Below are 23,410 nucleotides of genomic sequence, written 5' to 3' on the forward strand. Positions count from 1 at the left end.
GAAAAGAAAATCTCTTCTGACGGATAAAATTTCAAAAAATTTATCCCCTCATAATAATAATAATAATAATGATAATAATTTTTAGGGGGAGGGCAAATAACATGGGAAAGATATAGAAGAAAAAAAAAATTTATTTTTTTTTATTTATCGTTATAATTTTTTTAAAAAATTACGGGGTCATCGTTTAAACAATTATTATTATTATTATTATTATTATTATTATTATTATTATCACTTTTAAAGAGGGCAAAATTTTTATTCGTCGGGATTTTTAACCATTTATTCCAGGTTTTCATCCGATTCCTTAATACAAAATAAATGCTCGAATTTCTTTGGTGCTATTTATAATATTTTTTGAAGAATGTGAGCCGTCCCAATATTATTATTATCATTATTATTAATTATTATTATTATTAACACAATATAAAAGAGAGCTGTAGAGAGAGAAAAAAAATATATTAATTTTCCGCGAATATATACGCATATATAAAATATTTACGAAAATAAAAAGAAAATTTTTTTATTTTTTTTTTTTTACGACGGATGAATACCCTTTAAAATAAGAAAAAAAATTAAAAAGAGAGAAAGAGAGAGGGGGAGGGGTAGAAGAAAGAGTGAGCGAGAGTGAGATAAAAGAAAAAATACGGAGAATAATTCAAATTCCACAAAAAATCTATATAATATGTTTTTTTTTTTTTTTTTTTTTTTTTATAAAATGAATGGTTCACGCCTTTTACTTGTAAACGTTTAAATTTTCAACACCTCGTTTTATGTGATTTATTATTTTAATTGTCTTTTAAGTTCTTAAAAAAAATTTTTTTTTTTTTTTTTTCACAAGAATGCAAAAAGTAAAATTGGAAAAAAAAATAAAAAAATAAAAACTTCCAAATTTTAGTTTGGGAAAAAAAAGGAAAAAAGGAAAAACCTTTTTTCCCTATTTTCCCTTTTTTTTGCCTTTCTTGTTTCTGCCAAAAATTGTTTTGAGAGTACAAAAAAAAAAAATTTTTTTTTAATTACAATAAAATAATAATAAATTTCATTTACTCTCTCTTTCTTCTTCTTTTGCCTCCTCATTCCCCCCACCACCACCACCACCGCCGCCACCCACGCAACAACATCTGGAAAGAAAAAAAAAAATTTTTTTCTTTTTTTCCGGCTTTTATTATTATTATTATTATTATTTTCTTTATGTTTAACCCGATGATGTGCGTGTGTGTTAGCTCTGTATTTAAAGTTTCCGGTAGGAGTTAAATTATTTTAATATTTTCCTGGAAAATTTTTGATGACAAAAAAGAAAAAAAAAGGTTTAGGTTTGAGAAGATATTGTTAATCCTGTCGTTGACACGATTTATATTTTTTTTCCCAAAGAAAATATTACTAAAAACGACAGGAAGTTGTTGTTGTTGTTGTAGCACAAAAAAAAAAAGTAAAATATTTATTTCTTAAAATTTTTTTTTTTTTGTTCCAGAAATCTGGAACGGACGTTGGAGATTATATTTTTTGACATTTTTTATCGAAACGTTTTTACCTTCGAAACGTGTTAATTAATCAAGCATGACCTTGATAAATAATAATTTTACTAGAGTGAAAATTTCGGTTACGAAAAAATTTTCTTTTTAAACCGGAAACGATTGATTCTAAATCTCTGAAACGGATTTAAGACAAAATTCGACAACGAATCGATGCCACGCAAAAAAAAAAATTCTGGAGAGAGAGTAAGAGAGTGATAGAGGGAGGAAGAGGAAGTAGGGATTTATAATTAAACTTTTGTTGATAATATATCCGGTCATAAATTTTTTCTAAATTTAATATTTACACAAACGCGCACGCGCACGCACACGCACACACCCATCCGGAGAGGGTTAGTTTTATAAATTAAATTTAAAAGGTCGAAATATTTTATTTTATTTTTTTTTTTATCAGGATTCGGTGGCGAGGATTTTTTATTTGCTTAACATCCATCACTCTCGTGCAGAAAAGTTTACTTAGGACCACAAATATAAAATATTCTAAACCGCATTCTAATTACACGAAAAACTTTTTATTATACAACCCATATATATAAAATTTTATTAATTTTTTTTCATCATTATCATCATCATCAAATAAAAATGATGGAGAATGGGATGAGATTCGTTTTTGCGAAAAATTTTTTTTTTTTATTTCTTTCTAACGATTTGTTGTTTTTTTTTCTATTGAATTTAATTTTTTATATATCGTTTCCTGAGTCTTTATATCATCATGATCGTGAATGTGCGTATCTGGAAAAAAAAGAAATGATAATGATGATTATTAAATAATTTACGGTGACGCGGTTGCAATACGTTACTCACCTAAAGTTTGTAATCCGGCCATGGCTAAAAATCCTAAAAAAACAAATAAAAATCTCAAAAATCCGCCTTTTTTCTTTTCCTTTTCCAAAACTTCGAAAAAAGTCACAAACAAAATGGCTCCAGCAGCCAAACCTTGCAATATTAAAACGGTACCGCCGTAAATTTTTTCCATTTTCCACACGGCAATCAAACCGATTCCGCCGCCCAAAGGTGTACTCACCGCTGACGTCACCATGTATAAAACAATTTGTAATTCCGTGTAACCGTCGGAAACCAATTGTAAACCCATGCTGAACAAAATGAGTACTGCGTGTATCAATATGGCGGTGAAAAGTAACCAAACGGCTTGAAGAGTACTCGTTTGCAATCCCAGTGCCAAACCTTCGAGACCGGAATGAAGCGACAATGCCAACAAAACCAACAAATGATGAGTTTTTTTCGATATTTCCATATCTTCCATCATCAAGTTACCGGAAGTGCTCGCGAACGGCGTGACTTTTCCATTTATTCTCATTTCGGCTTCGATCGATCTCATGTTCGTATCGCGTGTCATCGATAAAACAAATTCTTCGATTAAAAAAACTGCGAAAAAACCGCAGCAGACAATAAATTCTCCCATGGGAAAAGAACTTTTCCAATCCATCATAATCAAACCGTCACGAACTTTTGGTATCATGTGAAGCATGCAAGAAGACAAAAGGACGCCACCACCGAAACACATGGACAACGACGTTATGCATTTCACTTGTCTTTCACCGTAACCACCTTTTAAAACTTCTACCAAATGCATCGGAGTGAGCCCTGCTATCAATTTCGCCATACCCAATATAAGCAAAGCTATTATTTTCACTGTTTCCGGATTTGAAAACATTTATGTATGATTTTCTTTCTTTTTCTATTATTATCATTAACAATCCATCGAATTTTTTTCTTTCCATAATCAATATATTATTATTATTATTATTATTTTATTTTTCGTTTGAATAAATAAATAAAAAATGAAGTTTCCGTCGTTTTATTTACCAATTTTCGTTAAATTCATCAACCCACAGCATTCCATTTGTATATACGACGACGACAACAACAACAACAACAACCAAAACGTAACAACGTATCTATGGAAACGTGTAGTAACAGTTCAGAAAATTCTGTAAAAATAAACAAACAAATATTGTTTTAGTCATCGTCGCCATCATCGTTTATTATTATTATTATTATTGTTATTGTTATTATTAAGGTTTTTTTTCTTTTTTTTTATGTGTATAAAATGCAAAAAAATTTATAAAAATGTCGAAGGTATCATGTCCTCAACAACAACAACAACAACATGAAATTTTATGTTGCGTAGATAATTCTAGTGATCCCACAAAAATATGTTTAACATTTAAGGGAACGCCAACAGCACCGTTGGGACATGTAAGTTTGTCATGTTTTATCGATTATTTAGTTTAAACGATTATCGAATGTCGGATATTTTAAAGGTCTCTTTTTCCCTCTCTCCAGTTGCCCCCCACCTCGTTTTTTTCCTCTCTTTTTTTTTACACTTAAAGCGAAGAAAAAAAAAAAAATTTTTTTTCGTCATATTTAAATATTTTTAATAAAAAAAAAAAATTTATTGTGATTTTCACACACGCACACGCATGCTGGAGAAATTAAGGGAGAAAACGGTGAGATAATGTGGGGAGAACCTGGAGAAAATGAAAAAAAAATTTTTTTAATGGATAAAATTTATAATTAACCCGTCACTCATAATTAATTTCTTTTTTCACTTATTTTTTTTAATATAAATTTATGCAAAAAAGTTATGAAAAAAAAGTTATGAAAATTATATTATTATTATTTATAGATTATTATTAGTACTAATTTAATAACAACAACAAACACTAATAAAATACATATAATTTTTATTATATTCGTTACCTGTTTGTTTTCTAACACAATCGGTAATTAATTAATTAATTAATTAATAATAATAACTTTTAATAACTATTAAAAAAATAATTCGATATCATTTTTTGCTCCCCAAAAAAATAAAAAAAAAAAATTTACAAACTTTAATAACGAAAAAACGAAAATAAACAAATGTTAAATTTAACAAAAAAAAAGGGAATGACGTCATAAGCCCCACCAATTATTTCTACCGCAATTTGATCGATATATATATGGATGTAAGTTTTTCACGAAATCATTTTTTTTTTTTATAGAGAAAGAGGTGGGGAGAGAGAAAGAGAAAGGGAGGAAAGGGAAACATTACAATTTTTTTTTTATATATAAAAATTATTTTTAGTCGAAATTTGACGATTTGGTAGAACCTTCGAAACAGACAGAAGAAGACGATGAAAAAAAGAAAGATGCAAAGCAGAAAAAGTATCCAACGGTGCATCAGCAAAAAAAAAACGCGAATGAATATTTTATCGTGGAAAAAGTTGATCCGGAAAAAAAAAAAAAAGAAAATTTAGCGAAATTGCGAGAAAAATTCAAAGATAAAGGAACGAGACTTGCTTTGTTCGGTGCCATAAACGAAAAAGTCAAATGCGCTTGTCAAAGTACCGATCATTTACTCGGACAAAAACGTACCAGGTAATATTATCGATAATCTAAACATAGAAAAAAAAACCGTTAAAATACCATATCGATTACATTTATGTATCGTTCTTAACTTTAATATTAGGTAATTTTAGGCTGAGAGAACTTTTATTGGCTGAAGAAGTTGCGTACACGACGGAATACATCATAAAATGTCAACAAGCCGGTGCGAAAAGAGAAGAAGAATTAAGGAGGAAAGCGTTCGAATTACAAACGAAATACGAAAACGAAAGAAAAAAATTCGTAGAAGAAAAATTATTGGAACGTGCCATGTAAGTCTATCAACAATCACTATTATTATCATCATCATAACTAACAATCACGATGATTACAAAATTTTTTTTTTTTTTTTGGGTGGGGGGAAACGTAGAAGCGAATGCGATGATGCGAGAACGGTTTTGACAAAGAAATTAGTTAAAGAAGTCAAAATGGATCAATTGTGGCAAATAAAAGAAAAATATGCGCAAATGGAAGTGAAAAGAGAAGAAGATAAAATGTATCACGATCTCATGATAAAAAATTTACAATCCATGGTAAGATAATAATAATAATAATGATGATGATGATGAAAATCATTGGTCGATGTTTAACGAACGACGTGTGTGTGTGAGGGAAAAAATTTTTTTTATTTTTTTTCTTGTCTGATAAAATAGAGAGAAGTGGAAGAAGAAGAAGCGAAATCAATTTATTACAAACAAAAAGAAGCGCAAAAAGTATTTCAAGAACAAATTGTTATAAAGCAAAAGAAAAAAGAAGAAGAAGAAAAAATGAAAGAAATCGAAAGGATAAAAATTGAAGAAGAGGTTAGATTGTTTAAAGAAGAAGAGCAAAAAGGTATCAAAATGATTGAATTCTTATATGTATACATGATAAATAATAATAATAATAAAATGGTCGACGTCATATTATTCTTATTTTCCACATCCGCCCCCCACTTTCCCCTCTATTATTATTTTTATGAAATTAAAAAGTGCGTTCACCCATGTTTATAAATCATATCAATAAATTTTTTTTTTTTTTTTAATATTTTAGAAAAATTGGAAAAAATAAAAAAAAGATGGGAATTGAAAAACGACGTAAGCGGAAGTCTAGCAAGAGAAAAAGAAATAAAAGAAAGGAGGAAAAGAGAAGAGGAAGAAATAGAGAAAACTTTTTTCAAATTAATGAAAATAGAAGAAGAAAAGGAAAAGATGAAAGGTTTTTCGAACAAAGTAAATTTTTTTTTTTTTCTTTTCTTTCTTTCTTTCTTTTTAACTCTTTTTGTTTCCCCTCCTTACCTCCCAACCTTTCTACCTCTTCCTCCCTTTTTTCTCTCACTCTCTTTACGTCACACTTGTTTGTGTTTTTAAATTTTTGTTTTTTTTTTTCCGCAACGACTTTTCTTCTTTTTTTCTTAACGGAGTGGGGGAAAAAAAAACTAGAAATGATTATTATTATTATTTTTTTTTTTTTCAGGCAAGGATAAAAAGAGAAATGGATATGTATTTGGAAGGTATAAGAGAAATAAAAAGGCAAAAGGAAATTGAAGAGAAAAAGTTAAACGATTTGCTTGAAGAATTTAATGAAAAAAAACGACAAGAAAAAGACGAAGAAAGGAGAAAAGTAAAAAAGGCTCGCGAAGAAATGTTTTCGGTAAATTTTCATTTAATAATAAAAACAAAAAAAAAAGTTTTTTTATATCCCCATCACCACCCTCTCCCTCCCCTCTCAAGAAAAAAAAAACAAGAGAAAACTTTTTTTCCTCCTCTTTTTTTCTCTCTCACTTTTCGGTACCTGCGCACCAAAAAAAAAATTAAAATTTTATTTTTTTTTTTTTACACATCAGAGAGTATTGAAAGAAAGATGCGTACAGATGAAAGAAAAAAGAGAAAGAGAATTAAGAGAAGAACAAGTTAGAAGAAACGAACAAGAATTGTTAATTTTAGCAATAGAACAACAAAGAAAAATAAGAGAAGATTACGATAGAAGATGTGCTGAACAGAGAGAAGCTTACAGGTGTCAACTTTTAAAACAAATACAAGAAGACGAAGCTAACAGAGTAAGTTTTTTGACCTTTTATCATCATCATCATCATCATCATCATTATTGTTATTCTCATTCGTTTTCATTTTAAACGACAGATAAGAAAAAAAGAAGAAGAAGAAGAATTTGTGAGACGTTTAAAAATGGAAAAAGATGAAGAAATCGAAAGGATAAAAAATGTTATTAAAGAATTACCAGCTAAAGGAATCGAACATCCTTTTAAAACCGTTATAAAATCTTGCCCCCCAGAATATTTGTGTCCTTATCCATGCTTTAAATAACATTTATTGAAAAAGGACACAATGATAATGAACGTAAAAATAATTTTTAACACTTTTTTTTTTCTTTTTTTTTTTTGTATCTTATTTAATGGTGTAATAAATTGATCGGATAAATTTTTAAAATTAATTATTTATTGATGCTGCTGCCACCACCACCACCACCTCAACTTTAAAATTAATTATACATTACAGAATTTTGACGTGCGGTAAACAATACATCTTCTAGAATCTTTCATCCGCGGGTTTTCCGCCATATACGCGAATTTAATCCCCAAAAAATGTCAACGCAGGCCTTCAAAAACCTTTAAATAAAAAAAAATTTTTGTTATTATTATTATTATTATTATTATCATCATTATTTGTTTTGAATTCGTTGAACGTCATTATTTTTATTTACGTAATAATGTTTAACATATTTTAAAAAATTCAAATTTTTTTTTCGTTTAAAAAAAAAAAAGCAGTGAAATAAAATGAATGATGACGTCGTCGACGTCGACGTCATCATCGATCGTTAAAATTTATTTTGTTTACAGAAAATTCCGATAGATGACGACTCTGTAGCGTTTTTTTCCTTTTTAATTAAAAAAAATAAAAAAATTTTTTTATTTTTTTTAATTTTAAATTAATTTTTATGTAAAAATTTAAATTTTTTTTTTCACAGTTTTTATTATTATTATTATCATTTTAATTTTTAGTTTTATATAAAAAAGTAACTCGATAATTTTTTTTTTTTTTTTAATTATTTGGTTTTTCATCACTTTTTTATAAACAAAAATATTAAACATTTTATTTCGATGGCAAAACGAAGAAAAAAAAAATTTTGTCTATAAATATAAATTTTAAATAATAAATATTATTTGTTTTTAAAAACAAACGAAACAAACACAGACCCGCATCCCTCCTCCCCACACACATCCCTAAAAAAAACAAATAAAATAATTATTTTTTCCAAAAACCAAAACGCATCAAAAAAAAACTCAAACATATTTCACATAAAAAAAAAATTTACCCCCTCAATTAACACCAAAAACAAATCCCTAATAAAAAAGGTAATCATAATAATTTTTTCTTTTAAATTCATTCATAACATTTAATAAATCAACAATATACATAAGCTATTTATTAAAAACGAAACAGATATTTTTATAATTACATAACAATTTATTTATTTAAAAAAAGAAATAAATAAAAAAGAAAAAAAAAGAAACCTAATTAATAATAATCAAGTTCAATTGTGAAATACAAAGTGTATTTTTCAAGCAAATAATAATTAAAAACAAAAGAAATGTTGTTTGATCCCTTATTGCCCATGAGGGTGAGGGTAAGGGATCCGATATTCTATTATTAGACCTGAAAACCTGAGAACGCCATTTAATTGTAAATTCCGGTGGCGTGTGCGTTGTTGCTTGAAGTCTAACAACAACCAAATTCATTTTCCACGGCAACTTATACACTTTGTGTCTTTGCCTAGGACAAAATATGTCGATATATGTACCTGTTCTATCGGACGAACTTTCATCGTAATCGTGTAAAGTTAAATTCCACGCTCCGCAATGCCCTGTAAATAATAATTATAATACAATTTCCGGTTTGTCGTCGGAAAAAATTAAATTTTTCTATTGGTTTTGCTCCTCACTATTTTGCGGAGTGTATAATTCTATCGTGAGTTGTCTTTCGATTTTCGTATCCAACAACCACGTGCATTTTTGATGATAATAATAATTGAGCTGTCCGTCCGGTATTATTCGTATTGATTCGATTTCTCCGTCGGGCGCCGTGAATGTGTAATGACCGCATATGCCGTCCGTGTTAAAAGAATAATTTGTTGTAAAATTAAAACCTTTTTCTTCCCACGTGAAATGAGCCACGTAATAAATTAAATTTAAAGCCGACCAACTTTTTAACGTGACCGGAAGCCAGTCTTCCTAATAACAAAAATTTACAGAATGATAAAAAAACAAAAATTACGAACGGATTGAAAAGGGTTCAATGAACTCTCACTTGAAATTCTCCACAAAGGCATGATAATATTTGTCCACTATCAGTCTGGAGCATTAAATGATCGACTTGCGACAAATCTCTGGAATTTAAAACAACGCAAAAACATCCGCCGTCACCGCATTGAGTGTGACAATACGGATCCAAATGCGATATTTTATATCTGCTGATCTAAAATTAATAATGATAATTAATGACGTCATAACCGAGGGAAAATAAATAAGTAAAAGGTAAATACGAACGGTGAGTGTTATGCTTTGATTGGCTGCTGGTACGAAACGATCCACGCAACGTAACGGACGTTCAATGTTAAAATATAAATCTTGACTTCCCGGATTGTTAACTTGACCGCTTGTCGAACTGCTCAAACCGTAATAATCGACGTCACACAGTGTCAAAGGTCGTAGAGTTCCATCGACTTGTTCTGCATGGAGAAAAAAAATTCGTAAGGTTTACAGAGAAAGAAATGGGAGGTGATTTTATTTATGTATACCGTCGTGAAATAAAAAAGCTCCGTCGACAAATTCCATTTGATCTTTTTTATGCGATTGTAAAGATCTTTTTAATCTTATGCTAAAAGTGTTGTCTGTTGACACGAAACTTTGCTGTTCTATAAAACGACCCGTTAATGAATCCCGTGCTCTTTTTGACACGGGACTACATATTTTTTTGACCGGTTTGAGACCGTTACGATACAGCCCGTCGTAAATTTCAATGGCGTTTTGACACGATGACGCTCTGAAAAAAAAAAATTTTAATTTTCTCTTCGTCGTCGCCATCTTTACGAAATCCGATCTATCACTAATCACCTTAAATAATAATTAAATAAAGAAATGTGTACAACATCTGTTGCTCTTCCGGTAAACGTAAATAAACACGTCGATCTCCATTTCAACGTTCTCGTATCGAAAGTACCAGAACGTGATACGTTACCCGAAAATGATATATCACAGCCATTTTTGACGGATGTCGTTTTTGGTGAACTTGTACTATCCACTGAAACAAAAAAAATAAAAATCTCATGACAAGAGGGTGTGAGAGAGAGGGGAAAACAAAGAGAGAGAGAAAGAAAAGTAAATTATTTACTGAGAAAATTAGATTCTGTTGTTTGTATAAAAATATTGTGAGATGAATTTTTATTAATAAAATTCATTTGTTCGAAAAATTCCAACGAAGCTTGAAATCCGTTGTAATTGTAGGGAGGAAAAGAAGGCCCAGACCTGAAAAAAATGAGGCACCGATATACAACTGTTAATAATAATAATAATTAAAAATTATAAATTGTAACTTATTACCTAAATTCTAATAATAAATTAGGACCGTAAAAAATAAATTCTTTTTTATCCGTTCCGCAAATTGTGCCAACAACAGGACTGAGCACTGTCGTTCCTTGATGTATGGCTATAAAATCTGTTTTGCACTGCCTGGAACAAAATGAAAAAAAAATTTTTTTTTTTTTTACACGTTTAAGTGCCGAACGAAATAATCATATTATTTAAAACTATTTGTTGTTATCATAAAGATTGATAAAAAAAAAAAAAAAACATGCAATGGAAAATTAAAAAAAAAAAAAAAAAACTATTTGCGCACCATCTGATAGAGAACGCTTGAACTTTTCAAATGTGGAAAAAGCAGTTATTTATTTATTTATTTTAAATAAACTGCCACAAATAGATGTCACATCTATTTTTTTTTTTACGTAGCCTTATTTTTATACATTTTTCTAAATAAAACGTACACGTTCGTGTTGTTAACGATGTGTAATTTAATTCATTTCCGAGGCGTTCGTTCGTTCGTTAAAAAAAAATTTAATTTAAATAATTGGCGACAAATTAAAAAAATAAAAAACGAAACGTCTGCATGTGTGTGTGTGTGTGTCGATAACAATTACGCAAAAATCTTTTTACAATTTTTTTCTTTACCTAATCGATAAGTTAAAATATTGATTATTATTACATACGTACGAGTATCAATCAATAATTAAAAAAATCGCCTTAATAAATAACACGTGGTATGATCATCATTATCATCATTAAATCTTTAATTTGTTTGTTTTTTTTGTAAATATTTATCGACTTTTAAGTTAAGAAATAAAATAAAAAATATTTAAATTAAAAGAGAGAAAAAAGTTTAAAAGTAATATAATCTCTGGAAAAAAGAAAAAAGAGAGAAAAAGTTTTGAATAAAAATAAAATACAAAAAAAGGAAAACAAAACAAAAAAGAAAAAAATTCAAAAGTGAAAATAAAAAAAAAAGTTTACATAAAAAAAATTTTTTTTTTTTTGTTCGCTCACTTTTCTGGTAACAAAACAGATGCAAATGATATTTTAACTTTTGTTTGCATGGAACTGATGGCAATGTGATATTTACACAATCTGTTAGGTACGTAAAGTCCAGGATATCCCGGAGAAGTTAATACGCACGATTCTGGAGCCCTGCATTCAAAATCTTGATAAAGCCAGTCGCAATCTAAAAAAAACCGCATTAAAAAAAAAAAGAAAAAAAATTTTTTACTTTTACGTGAAACGCATTCGAACAAACAAACAAACAAAAAAATTTTTCTTTTACCGTCATCATTTTTAATCATCATCATTATCATCTTACCTGTTTTGGCTATTTTTTTTCCACCTTTATATAAATTACCCTGTTCTTCGTTTGTTATTGATGTAAAACTAAAATAAGCTATAAATTGAGATGTTGTTGTGTCATCTGAAAGACTGAACAAACAATTTATTTAATAAAAAAAAAACAAACAACAAACAAATAAACAATCAATTTTTTTTTTTTTAAACTTTAAATCCTCGTTTTTCTCCCAAAATCATAGGAAAAAAAAGGGAAATGATTTTATCGTAAAAGATTTTAACGAAAACGAATCTTTATCGATAACAATTGATGGCGGCGGCAATGGCGGCGGCGGCGGCAGCTTAACAACAACAAACAATTTTCATTTGACCGCAAATTTTCACCACCGACGCCATTTAATATCCTCCTAACAACAATAAATGACAAAAACTATTTTTTTTTTTTTTAATGTAAATAAATAAAATTATAACGGATTGAGTGTTAAAAAAAAAAAAAACTTAAATAATCGATAACTCGAAAAAAATCGAAATCGAAAACGAAAACGAAAATCTCAATAACACTTTTTCCTTTTTTTTTTGTGTTCGTTAAAAAAATTCATTTAAAAAAATTTTTTATTTAAAATGTCAACCACGTGGACATTTAAAATCTCTGACGTCATTAATTGTTTTTATTTACTTTTCGAAATAGGGAGAGAGAGAAAGGGAGAAAGGGAGAAAAAGAGAGAGAGAGAGAGAGAGAGAGAGAGAGAAAACGTTTCGAATGGGGGAAAAAAAAAACAATTAATTGAATTAATTAAATTTTTTTTTTTTTTTTTTACTCACTAAAAAAATAACGTTGCTGGACCGTTATCGGCAAATATTAATACTGGAGGATCGTATCTATCATTGTTTCCGCATATTTTTATTTCCGATTTGTTTGTTATGGAATTTATGGAACCATCGACCAATTGTAAATATCCACCCTGACAACTGGAACAACGCAACAACAAACGAAAAAATTTATGTTATAACTTTTTTTTCCTCTTTTTCCCTCTTTTTTCCTTTTTTTTTCCTATTTTTTTCCCCGTGTAATGATAATAATAATAATAATACAGTTGGAATTATTCCAGTCGAAATAAAAGATTCCTCCTGTTGTTGTCATTGTCGTTTGTCGTTTGTCAAATCTTATTCTTATTAAAAAGTATGTTTATAAAAAAAAAATTACAACAACAACGTAAACCCCTTCGTGTTTTGGCAACCTTAAAAAATTATTTTTACCCCTTGTGCTCGCAACCCTTATTTATGTTTTAAAAAATATATTACTATTAATAATAATGATGATGATAATAATAATAAATAAAAAAACACCCGCTGGAAAAATACGAAGACGAAAAAAAAAAAATTTATTTTATTTTTCTTTTTTTTTTAGTTTTAATGATCTCCAACTGGATTTGTTTATTATTATTATTATTATTATTATTATTAAGAAATATTTTAATATTTAATTTTCATCGTAAAACTAAATTGTGCGAGTGTGTTTTTAAAAGACAAGAGATTCTCAAAGAATAATAATAATAATGATAATAATAATGGGTTTTCAACAAAAGTTAAGAATAAATATTTTAATAGGTTTTAAATAATCGTTGAATCGAATCTAATTTTAATCGAACCCCAAATTTTAAAAGTTTCCGACGAAAATAATAATAATAATAATAATAATAATAATAATAATAATAATAATAATAATGATGATGATGATGATGATGATGATGATGATGATATTATTAACATTAACGAAAGAGAAAAAAAAAAAACAAAAAAAAAAAATTTCCACGTTGAATTTTCCGCGCTCGTTACACGGTGCGAAACATTAACATCATTAAGAAAATTATCATCATCATCATCATTATCATCGTTATTAAAAATTATCATTATCATCGTCATTAAATAATTTTCGCACCAACGACTTCCGACTACTTTGTTTTAAAAAAAAAAAAAAAAAAAACAAAAACGGTTGAATAAACATTTTCATAAAAAAAAAAAAAAAAAAATTGAAATGAAAATTATCATCATGGCGGAGTTCAATTGAAAATTAATCGAATTAAAAAAAAAAAAGTTTTAGTTTTTCTTTTGACTTCCTCTCTCGCACCCTCCCCCGCTCCCTTTTTCCTCATCCCTCCCCGATTCTTCCCATTCGAAAAAAAAAAAAAAAAAAAAAACCGAAAAAAATTTTTTTTACGGCGGTTAAATAAACCGGAAATACTTTTTTATAATTTTTACGAGGTTTACAAAAAAAATGAAAACGGAAACGATGATGATTATAATGATGGTAATAATAATAATAATTATAATAATAATAATATTAATTATAAACGTTACTCTCACGTTGTTGAAATTGCTGTTGTTGTTGTTTGAAAAACTTTCGATTTCGATTTTCTTCGTGACGTAATAAAAAAAAATTAAACACACTTTAAAAATTTTTAAAACGTAATAACAACAACAACAAAATTTTTTAATTATTTTTTCTTCTGCTTTATTATAATAATAATAATTATTATTATTATTAATAAACGTCTTAATAAATTGGTCACTCATGTGTGCGTGTGCGTGTGAGAGAAAACGAGATTTTAGCAACCTAAAAAAAAATGTAAAAAAATTTATATTTGTTTTATAAGCACGAGGATATATATATTCTAATTCCACGTTTTTTTTTTTTTTTAATAATAAAACTCGCCGTAAATTGGTAAAAAAAAAGATGAAAAATAATAATAATAATAATAATAACCATTTTTTTATTCAAATCACGTTTGCTTTATTAGTTTTTTCTTTGTGTTTGTTTGTTTGTTTGTTTGCTTGTTCGTACGCAGGCCAATAATACAAAAGAAATTAAAACATAAACAAAAAAAAAAAGTTGGGAAAACCTTATATGAAATATGATATGAGAGATACAAAAAAAAAGAAAAACGCCACCTAAATATATATATATATAAAACTAAAAATTAGTCTGCCATTTTAAAACTTTTCCTTTTTTCCTTTTACACGTTGTAAATTTTTTTACAAATCGAAAGAAAAATAAAGGATAAAGTCTAGAATATTCCACGTTTTAAAATTTCCGATATTTATTTATTTTTTATTTTTGATTACCCCATGTCGTTTTTGAAACGACTGGAGAAGTCGTCGTCGTCGTCGTCAAATCATTTATCAAACGAAATTAACAAAATTTAAAAAAAAAAAAAAGTTTTTGAACGGGTCGGGTTCGGCGGTTCGGTCCGAACCGCCGGTCCGGCGGTTCAATAATTTGAAATACCGTTAGAAAATCTTCCTTTTGAACTTTAAACTTTTGGTTTCGACCAAGTCTTTTTCGTTAACTAATTTAAAAAGGAAAAAAAAAGAAGAAGAAGAAGTTTCCTTTGACATTTGAAATCGAGAAAGAAAAGTAGAGGAGGGAGAGAGAAAGAGAAAGAGAGAGGGAAACATTTTAACTTTTTTTTTTTTATTCAATCACAGTACGACGTTATCAGTACACGTGTTAAACGTTTCGATCGATAATTACGAAAGAAACGCGGGCGCGCCGCGAAAAAAATAAAAAATTCCAGATTTTTTTTTCCAATTCCATAAATTCCAGTTTTTATTTTATTTTTTTTATAAATTCACTTTTTAAATACGGTTTATTAAGTTTTGCAAACTTTTTTCCTTTTTTTTTTTTTTTTTTAATTTTTTTTTATTTGCTCAATTTAATTTATTATAAAAAAAAAAAAAAAAAAAAAAAAAAAATGAATTTATTGGTTGGCGAATTTGAATTACTTTTTTTTTTTTTAACTGGAGAAAAAAAAATTATTCATAAGAAAAAAACATTGATAATGTTATTATCTAACTAACTTTAGGTTTATGCTGGAAAAAAAAAATGAATTTATTAAAACACTTTTACAGAATTAAAAAGTTTCCAACAAAAAAAAATTTTTTTTTTCATTTTTTTCATTTTATTTACGTCACGCCTTTTTTTCTTTTTTTTTTTTCGTTATCACGCTTGTGTGGGTGAGTGGAGGAGGGTGTGGGGGTGGTGACGATAACGACGAATACTTCATTCGAATACCTTTTGTATAATAATTTGAACGTTAAAGAGCCGAAGGTATGAAAACAAAAAAAATTGTGATGAACTTTAGCGGATGAGGAAAAAGAAAAAAAAAATTCACTTGACCGAACGACGAGGTAAAAGGTCAACGGTAGAAAATGTCAATTTTGTTAAAGGTCAAAAGACTGATATACGTAAAGTATACATCACAAAACCGTGCAAACATCATTTTTTTAATAATAATAATATTAATAATAATAATAATAATCCACTACTCGTTCTTATTTTTTTTCTTTCTTCCTCCATTAACACAAAAAAATTTTTTTTTTTTTTTTTCTCGAGTTAATGAAATTAATTATACAATTTTTAACCCTTGACTTAATTTTCTTTTCTTTTTTTTTCTCTCTCCAGAATTTTTAGGTATAAAAAAAGATTCATTTTTTTAAATTGTCCTCTCCTCTCCTCCCTCCTTCCTTTCCTCTCTCCCCTTTTCTCTAAATCTTCTTTTACTCTTTCCAGAAGTTTTTTTATTTTTTTAATTTTTTTTTTATAAAAAAAAAAAAAAATTCAAATATAGCAATTAACCAACCGTAATATTTACATTCATTACGATCTACTTTGTAATAATAATAATAATAAATTCCTGGAGAAAAATTGATTCCAGGTAGGTGAGAACACAAAAGAAAAAAAAAAAAAATTCGCCGTCTGCTGGAATGTAATAATAGTAGTAGTAACGTAAAAGAAAAAAAAACAAAAAGGAAACATTTTTGTTTTTGTTTGTTTGTTTGTTTGTTTGTTCGTTTGCGTGCCCGTTTTTTTTAAAAGTAAAAAATGACGTTGTTGTTGTTTTCATTTTTAATCAAAGTCAAAGAGGAGAGAAAAAAAAATTTAGGCTGAGATATATGGAGTATATAAATTTAAAAATTTGATGGAAAAATATTTGTTATGGAAAAGGGTCGAATAAGGAAAAAAAAAAACTTTCGCAATGGAAAAAATACATATAAAAAAGGAAAAAAGGAAGGAAAAAAGGAAGGAAAAAAAGGAAGGAAAAAAAAGAAAAAAAACGTGAATTGGAAACTTAAAAATAGTCAAAATAAAAAAAAAAAAAAAATTTTTTTGTATGATGAAATATTTTCTTGAATTTTTTAACGTTCTTATAACAAAAAAAAAAAAAAAAAACTTTTAAAAAAAAAAAAAATTTCTTTTTCCAGCAGTTACAAAATAATAATAATAATAATAATAATAATAATAATAATAATAATAATAAATTTTATTTTTATAAAAACTTTCTTTTGTATTTTTCTGTTTCTTCTTCTTCTTTAAACTTTTTTTTTTTTTTTTAGTTAATGAATTACTTACTTAATTTAAAAATTTTATTTATTACTTATTTTATTATTTAATTTTTTTTCTGTCTTTTAGTTTATTATGTGCGTGTACGTGTACTCGTCATTGATAAAAAAAAATTATTACTTATCATTATTATTATTACGACGATTTTCTTCATGTTTATCTCATAAAGTTTTCACTTGAGGAAAAATTCTATAAAATTTTTTTGTCAAATGTTTGTGTCAATAATTGTGTCATTGTTTTGTCGATGTGCCACAAACCATTTCCGTTTGTATTCAAACCCTACTTCCTAGTGATTTAAAACTTTAATTTTCTACACTTCCGTCATTTTTTTTTTTACTACGTCGGATTGTTTAATTTTTTTTTTTTAATGTTTTATGTTGTTTGTTGTTTGTTTATAGAATCTTGTGAGTGCGTACTATTTGCCGATCATACGCAACCACGCCCTTGAACACTTTGTCGTAACCGCGTTTGTATCAGTCTTTAACAATTATTTCCGTTTCCTGATTTATAACATCTCCATCGTTCGTCGTATACTTTTTGAGACACCCTGCAATCAGGAGTGACGAACGACTTTTCCTTCAATTATCATCATCTTAGCAGACGATTTTTAAAACGCGTTTAAATTTTATTTACATCTTAAACGTAGACTTAAATTTTTTTTTTTTTTTTTTTTTAAATATTATCCGTGTGGAATTATTATCATTATTAATAACAACATTTCTCTCTCTCTTTTTCTTTCTCTTTACAAAATCTTTATCTAAGCTTTTTTTTGGCGTTTAAGCCATTTAAAAAAAAGGGGGGGAAAGGGGTGGGGGAAGAAAAAAAATTTAGCCTTTAAAGTTTTTGGCGAATAATCGGGGGGCATTTGCCAAAAAAAAAAAAAAATGTGATTTTATTATTATTATTATTTTTTATTTTTTTTCAAGTTTTTAAACAACGTATTATTTATTAATAAATTATTAACTTTTTATTTATTTATTTATGTATTCGTTTCAGGTTTATTTTAATAAGTGCACACGCACACTTCGTGCCATTTTTTTTTTTTTATACTCGAACGAAATTAAATTTAAAAATAAAAAAAATATTAATAAATAAATTTTATTATTATTATTTAAAATAATTCATTCGTTCCATTCGATTCGATTAATAATTATAATAATGATAATAATGATAATGGTAATAATAATAATAAAATTTTCTAAAATTTTTTACCCCGACTATGTTTTTATTATCGAATTTTGTTTTTTCTTTTTTTTTTTTTTTTTTTAATTTTTGGCACAAACGAAATTCATCGATTGTAAGTAATTAAATATATAAAATTTTAAATTTATCCGCTATATTATTATCATTATTATCATTATCATTATTATTATTAGTAAAATAATTGCGACGTAAAACGATTAAATTAAATTTATTACGAAATTAAATACGAAAGAAAAAAAAAATCGCTCTCGAAATATATAGACGGTTTTCAAAATATTTATATGTATACCTTGGACGAATATTATCCAATTTGCTTTCGTATCATCATCATCATCATCATCATCATCATCATCATCATCATCATTGTTATTATCATCGTCATGGACACGAGTTAATTACACGTTTGCGGGTTTTGATAGTTGAAGTGGCGTTAGAAAAAAAAAAAATCATTTTTACTTACTCGGTTCCGTTGAACGTTCCTAAATTAACTAATCTGTAAAATTGTAATTCGATTCTTTGCTTTTGCGAAGGTACGAATGAATAATAGCAAATTGTTGGACCTTTTATAGATGGTGATTTTAATTGTCCAAAACTTTTACCGGATCTCGATAATAATTCACGCGAATCTAAAGTCATGTTGCAAACTGTAAAACAAAAAAAAAAAAGAAAATTAATTAATAGGTAATGACAACGTTAATACTAAAATATTATTATTATTATTATTAACGTGGGAAAACAAAAACAGAGGAACAAACGGAAACAAAACGTTCGTTCATAACGTTGATTTCCTTTATCATTATTATTATCATTATTATTTTAAACGTTGTTAAAACGCGTCGAAAAAAAAAAATTTTCTTTTTTTTTCCATTTCAACACTTTTTTTTCCTTATCCTGTTCTTTTCTTTTTTTTTAAATAAAAAATTACGCGGGAAACGGAAACATAAACGCGCGAGTTTTTCCAAAAAATTTTAAAAAATTTAACCGCGTTTTTAACGTACGCGCACGCGCGTTTTTCATACAAAAAAAAAAAATTAAACGAGATGACACATTGTTTTCCGACTCTTGGAAAATTTCACATTCACACTCAAACTTTAAGAATCGTTTGCTTGTTTGTTTGTTTGTTTGTTTGCCACTTCCGGTAACGTAACAGTTTCCGTCGGTAAATAAAATATTTTTCCCTATTGTTATCATTTATATTAAATACGCGAGCGACGAAATTTTTTAATAAAAAAATAAAATAAAATTCCCCCCTTTTCCACGGTAATTCGAATTTAATTCGTAATAATAATAATAATAATAATACGCGATAATAATAATAATAATTGTAGGTGATAACGTTCGTTTCCGTTTATTTATATTTGAAAAAAAAATTTTTAAATTTTTTTTTAATACTTTAATCATTTCCCATCATCGTTTTTAATAATAATAATAAAAAAAAAAAAAAAAAACTTTTTCCCTCTTTTTTATTATCATCATTATTATATTTTTACAATCGTCATTACGCATTGAGTATGGTATGCAAGTGCGCGTGCGTAAATAATTTTTTTAAATCTTTTTTTTAAGTGAGCGAAGTGAGAATTTAATTATACATGATTTTTTTTTTGTTTAATTTTAAGAAAATTTAATTTTAAAGAAATTTTAAATTTATGATATATAGCGAGAGTTGACCTTTGACACGGTTTACGTAAAACTTTTCCAAAAAAAAAAAATAATTGTACTGAATTAAATAAACGGTGCGTGAAAATTTTCACTTTTTTCTTTTTTTTTGCTCCTCCCAACTTTCTTCCTTCCTCCCTTTTAACCGCCCAACTCCCCGCCCACCCATTCCCGATTTTTTTTTTGAGGGGGAGGAAAAAAAAATCAAATTCCCAACGGAAAAAAAAAATTTATCGTAATTTATTATTATTATTATTATTTCTTAAATTTTTCTTAAAATCAAATTCAATCAATTTTTTTCTAACGCTTTTACCCCCACCCCGCCTATCGCCTTTCCCTCCCTCTTTTTTCAATATGGCGCGTTTATTTAAATTTTTTTTTCTTCCCCTAATCAAAAACTTTTTATTTGTTTAAAAAAATTACTTAATAATAATAATAATAAAATTAATTCCTTCGTTTGGGCGTTTAACCGTATAATTCCTCCTTTTTTTTTGTTTAAATAATTTTAAATAAATAAATAAATAATAGAAACCGTGAAAAAAATAAGGGCCGTATTAAGGAAAAGACGTAAATAGTTAAATTTTTATTTTAAAAAAAATTTCGTGATGATAATAATAATCGGGGGGAAGATGGGGTTTCGCACGATAGTGCAAATATTTTTAACGCAACATTAAATTTCTACCGTTGCCTAAAATAACAAATTTAAGAAAATAATAATAATAATGATAATAATAACGACGACTATAAATAAATAAATAAATAATAATTTTAAATACATTAACGACGCGTCGTCCTTTTATTATTATCATTTTCGTGGAAGTTTTCTTAATATTTACGAACCTTATATAAATAATAATATTAAAAATTATCTTTTCATGTATTTTATTTTATTTTTTTCAACTTCTTCGCAATGAAACAAAAGTAATAATAATAATATTAACGTTTGTTTTATACGATGAAATTAATTTTTGACGATAAACAAACAAACAAACAAACAAACAAACAAAAGATATTTTTTTTTAATAACACGTATACAATAACAAAAAAAGAAAAAAAAGTGCACGACGTGATATAATTTTTTTTTTTTTTTTTTTACGTCTCCGCCATTTTATTTAATAATAATAATAATAGTAATGATAGAAAAAAATGTCAACAACGAACGCCTTCTTGCTTTTTAAATAATTTACGATTTATTTATAATAATAATAATAATTTTTTTTTTTTTTGTAATTTAAATTAATTATTTGTTATAAAAAGAAAAAGGAAAACTATTATCACTACAATTGTAATTTTTCTTATCAGTAACGGTCAAAAGCAAAAACAAAAAAAGGAAAATTATTGATGATGAAAAGAGAAAAAGATGGTTGACGATCTCATTTAGAACTTCATCAATCAATGATGTTGTGTGCGTGTTGTGACAGATCATTTTTCATTTTATTATTATTATTATTATTCTTTTCTATTTTTCACAACGATTCGTAAATGTTTATTTATTAAATATCATCAGTTAATAATAATAATTATTAAAGTTATACACGTACGCACACATGATACGTACGTAAGTTTTTCTTTTTTTTACGAAATATTAAAAAAAAAAAGGTTATCACTCTAACGAAAAGGATTAACTTTCGACGAAAAGGATATGAGTGAACGAACAAAAAAAAAGAGAAAATTTAATATTAAAAAAAAAAAATTAAAATTACTTTTTTTAAAAAAAAAAAGGCGCGTAATCCCTTTTTTTTAAAATCCTCTTCTACGACATGACGACTGTCTTTCTTTCGACGACCTCAAAATCTCGTTAACATTACCTTTTTTTTTTTTTTTTCGTTTCTGATTAAGCTCACCGTACGTATAATATATTATTATTATTATTATTATTATTATTTATTATTATTTATTACCTTGACGTTTCGTACGTAATGATAATTTTTTTTTTTGTTGTTGCTGCTGTTGTTCCGTGGAATTCAAATTAAACGATAAGAGTTGAGATGATAATAATGATAAATACTCACTGTTTGAACAATAATTTTCCAATCCGCATTGTATGCATCTTTTAGGTGCTGCTCTACCACACGGACATCCACCTTTTGCACAACAAGCACATCCTAATTTACCAGAATCGAAACTACATTGACAACCGCTTGCTTCTTTCGTCCATAAATCAATATTACCTAAAAATTAAAATTTTTTTTGTAATTTAAAGTCGTACAACCAAACAAACAAACGAAAAAAAACCCACAAAAATCTCGGATTAGAAAAAAGGTTTTTAAAAAGGTGACTTTAAAAGGAAATCGAGTAAAGAAATCGAACGAAAAAAGGTTTAAAGGGAAAAATCATGGTTAAATAATAATATAAAATGATTACGTTTACATTTGAATACTTTATTGAAAATGTATTCAAATTAAAATAAAACAAAAAATAAAAAATTTCATTTACTTTTACTTTTCCTTTTTTTTTTTTTTAATGCGACGTCATAATCGTGGGAATAGAAAAATGATAATAATAATGATAAATTCTTTTTTAAGAAAATGATGCACTTGATGTATATAAATAAATAAACTTTTTATAAAAAAAAAAAATCTTTTTTTGAACCACTTAACCACACATTTTATGATTGAGTGTTTTTTTGTTGGTGACGTACTACTTAAGTGCGCGCCATTTTAATTCACAAAAAAAAAAAAAAGTTTAACGAGAAAATTAAATTCGATTTTTAAAAATAATGATAATAATTTTTAAAATTAGAGTAACGACTTGCAATCTATTGCCACGAAATTTTTTTTTAATTGAGTTTTTTTTTTTTCGACGTACGAATCCAATTTAAAAAAACCTAATCAAAAAAATTTTCTAAAAAAAAAAAAAAAAAATTACGTAGTAATGAGACGACATTCAAACATCTTTCGATTCTTTTTTTCTTTTCCCCTCCTTCCTCCATTCCCCCGTTTCCGGTTTTAATTTATAATTACAAAAAAAAAAGAAAAAAAAAAGTAGCAATCGTCGTTTTGTTCGTTCGTTTGTTTTATATTTTATTACCGCGACGATTTTATAATTTTAATTTAATGAAAATGTTTGTTGCGTTTGTTTAGTTTGTCATCGTGCAAGGCAATGCGGGAACATTAAATTTGCGGTGATTTTAACGTCTCCTAACATTTATTTAACAAAGTTTTCCTTTGGTTCGTTGGTAGGTTTTTCCTCCACTTAGGAAAATAACATTTTGTTTAACCATTTTTCATTTTATTTTTAATACGCGTTGAGGTATACATATTTTTTAATCGATTTTAAATACATGTAATTTTTTTAAAACAGTTTCTTTCTCGATAACAACAACAACAATCAAACAATGGGAAAAAG

The 23,410-nt window shown here is 27.0% G+C and overlaps 4 protein-coding genes across 4 annotated transcripts; 1 reads left to right on the forward strand and 3 right to left on the reverse strand.

The window, feature by feature from the left end:
• Nucleotides 1-2,169: 2,169 nt before the first annotated feature.
• On the reverse strand, nt 2,170-3,204 carry Phum_PHUM383890 (zinc transporter, putative; the record flags this gene model as incomplete). Its single annotated transcript, XM_002428428.1, has 2 exons — nt 2,170-2,261; nt 2,334-3,204. 2 exons carry the CDS (start codon nt 3,202-3,204, stop codon nt 2,170-2,172), a joined length of 963 nt encoding a protein of 320 aa, XP_002428473.1.
• A 416-nt stretch (nt 3,205-3,620) lies between these two features.
• Nucleotides 3,621-7,222, forward strand: Phum_PHUM383900 (Involucrin, putative; the record flags this gene model as incomplete). The annotated part of the gene is made up of 8 exons (XM_002428429.1): nt 3,621-3,749; nt 4,657-4,913; nt 5,015-5,191; nt 5,290-5,452; nt 5,573-5,722; nt 6,375-6,521; nt 6,745-6,957; nt 7,040-7,222. 8 exons carry the CDS (start codon nt 3,621-3,623, stop codon nt 7,220-7,222), a joined length of 1,419 nt encoding a protein of 472 aa, XP_002428474.1.
• Nucleotides 7,223-8,430: 1,208 nt separating this feature from the next.
• On the reverse strand, nt 8,431-13,658 carry Phum_PHUM383910 (uncharacterized protein; the record flags this gene model as incomplete). Its single annotated transcript, XM_002428430.1, has 13 exons — nt 8,431-8,780; nt 8,859-9,147; nt 9,224-9,391; nt 9,463-9,644; nt 9,714-9,877; nt 10,030-10,216; nt 10,307-10,440; nt 10,516-10,644; nt 11,515-11,689; nt 11,825-11,929; nt 12,647-12,771; nt 13,060-13,076; nt 13,641-13,658. The coding sequence occupies 13 exons, from the start codon at nt 13,656-13,658 to the stop codon at nt 8,431-8,433; spliced, it is 2,043 nt and encodes a 680-aa protein (XP_002428475.1).
• A 5,204-nt stretch (nt 13,659-18,862) lies between these two features.
• On the reverse strand, nt 18,863-22,669 carry Phum_PHUM383920 (uncharacterized protein; the record flags this gene model as incomplete). The annotated part of the gene is made up of 3 exons (XM_002428431.1): nt 18,863-19,050; nt 21,964-22,209; nt 22,663-22,669. The coding sequence occupies 3 exons, from the start codon at nt 22,667-22,669 to the stop codon at nt 18,863-18,865; spliced, it is 441 nt and encodes a 146-aa protein (XP_002428476.1).
• Nucleotides 22,670-23,410: the final 741 nt, after the last annotated feature.

This window comes from Pediculus humanus, genomic scaffold (genome assembly GCF_000006295.1).
Source record: "Pediculus humanus corporis 1103172107866 genomic scaffold, whole genome shotgun sequence".
Classification (NCBI taxonomy): domain Eukaryota; kingdom Metazoa; phylum Arthropoda; class Insecta; order Psocodea; family Pediculidae; genus Pediculus; species Pediculus humanus.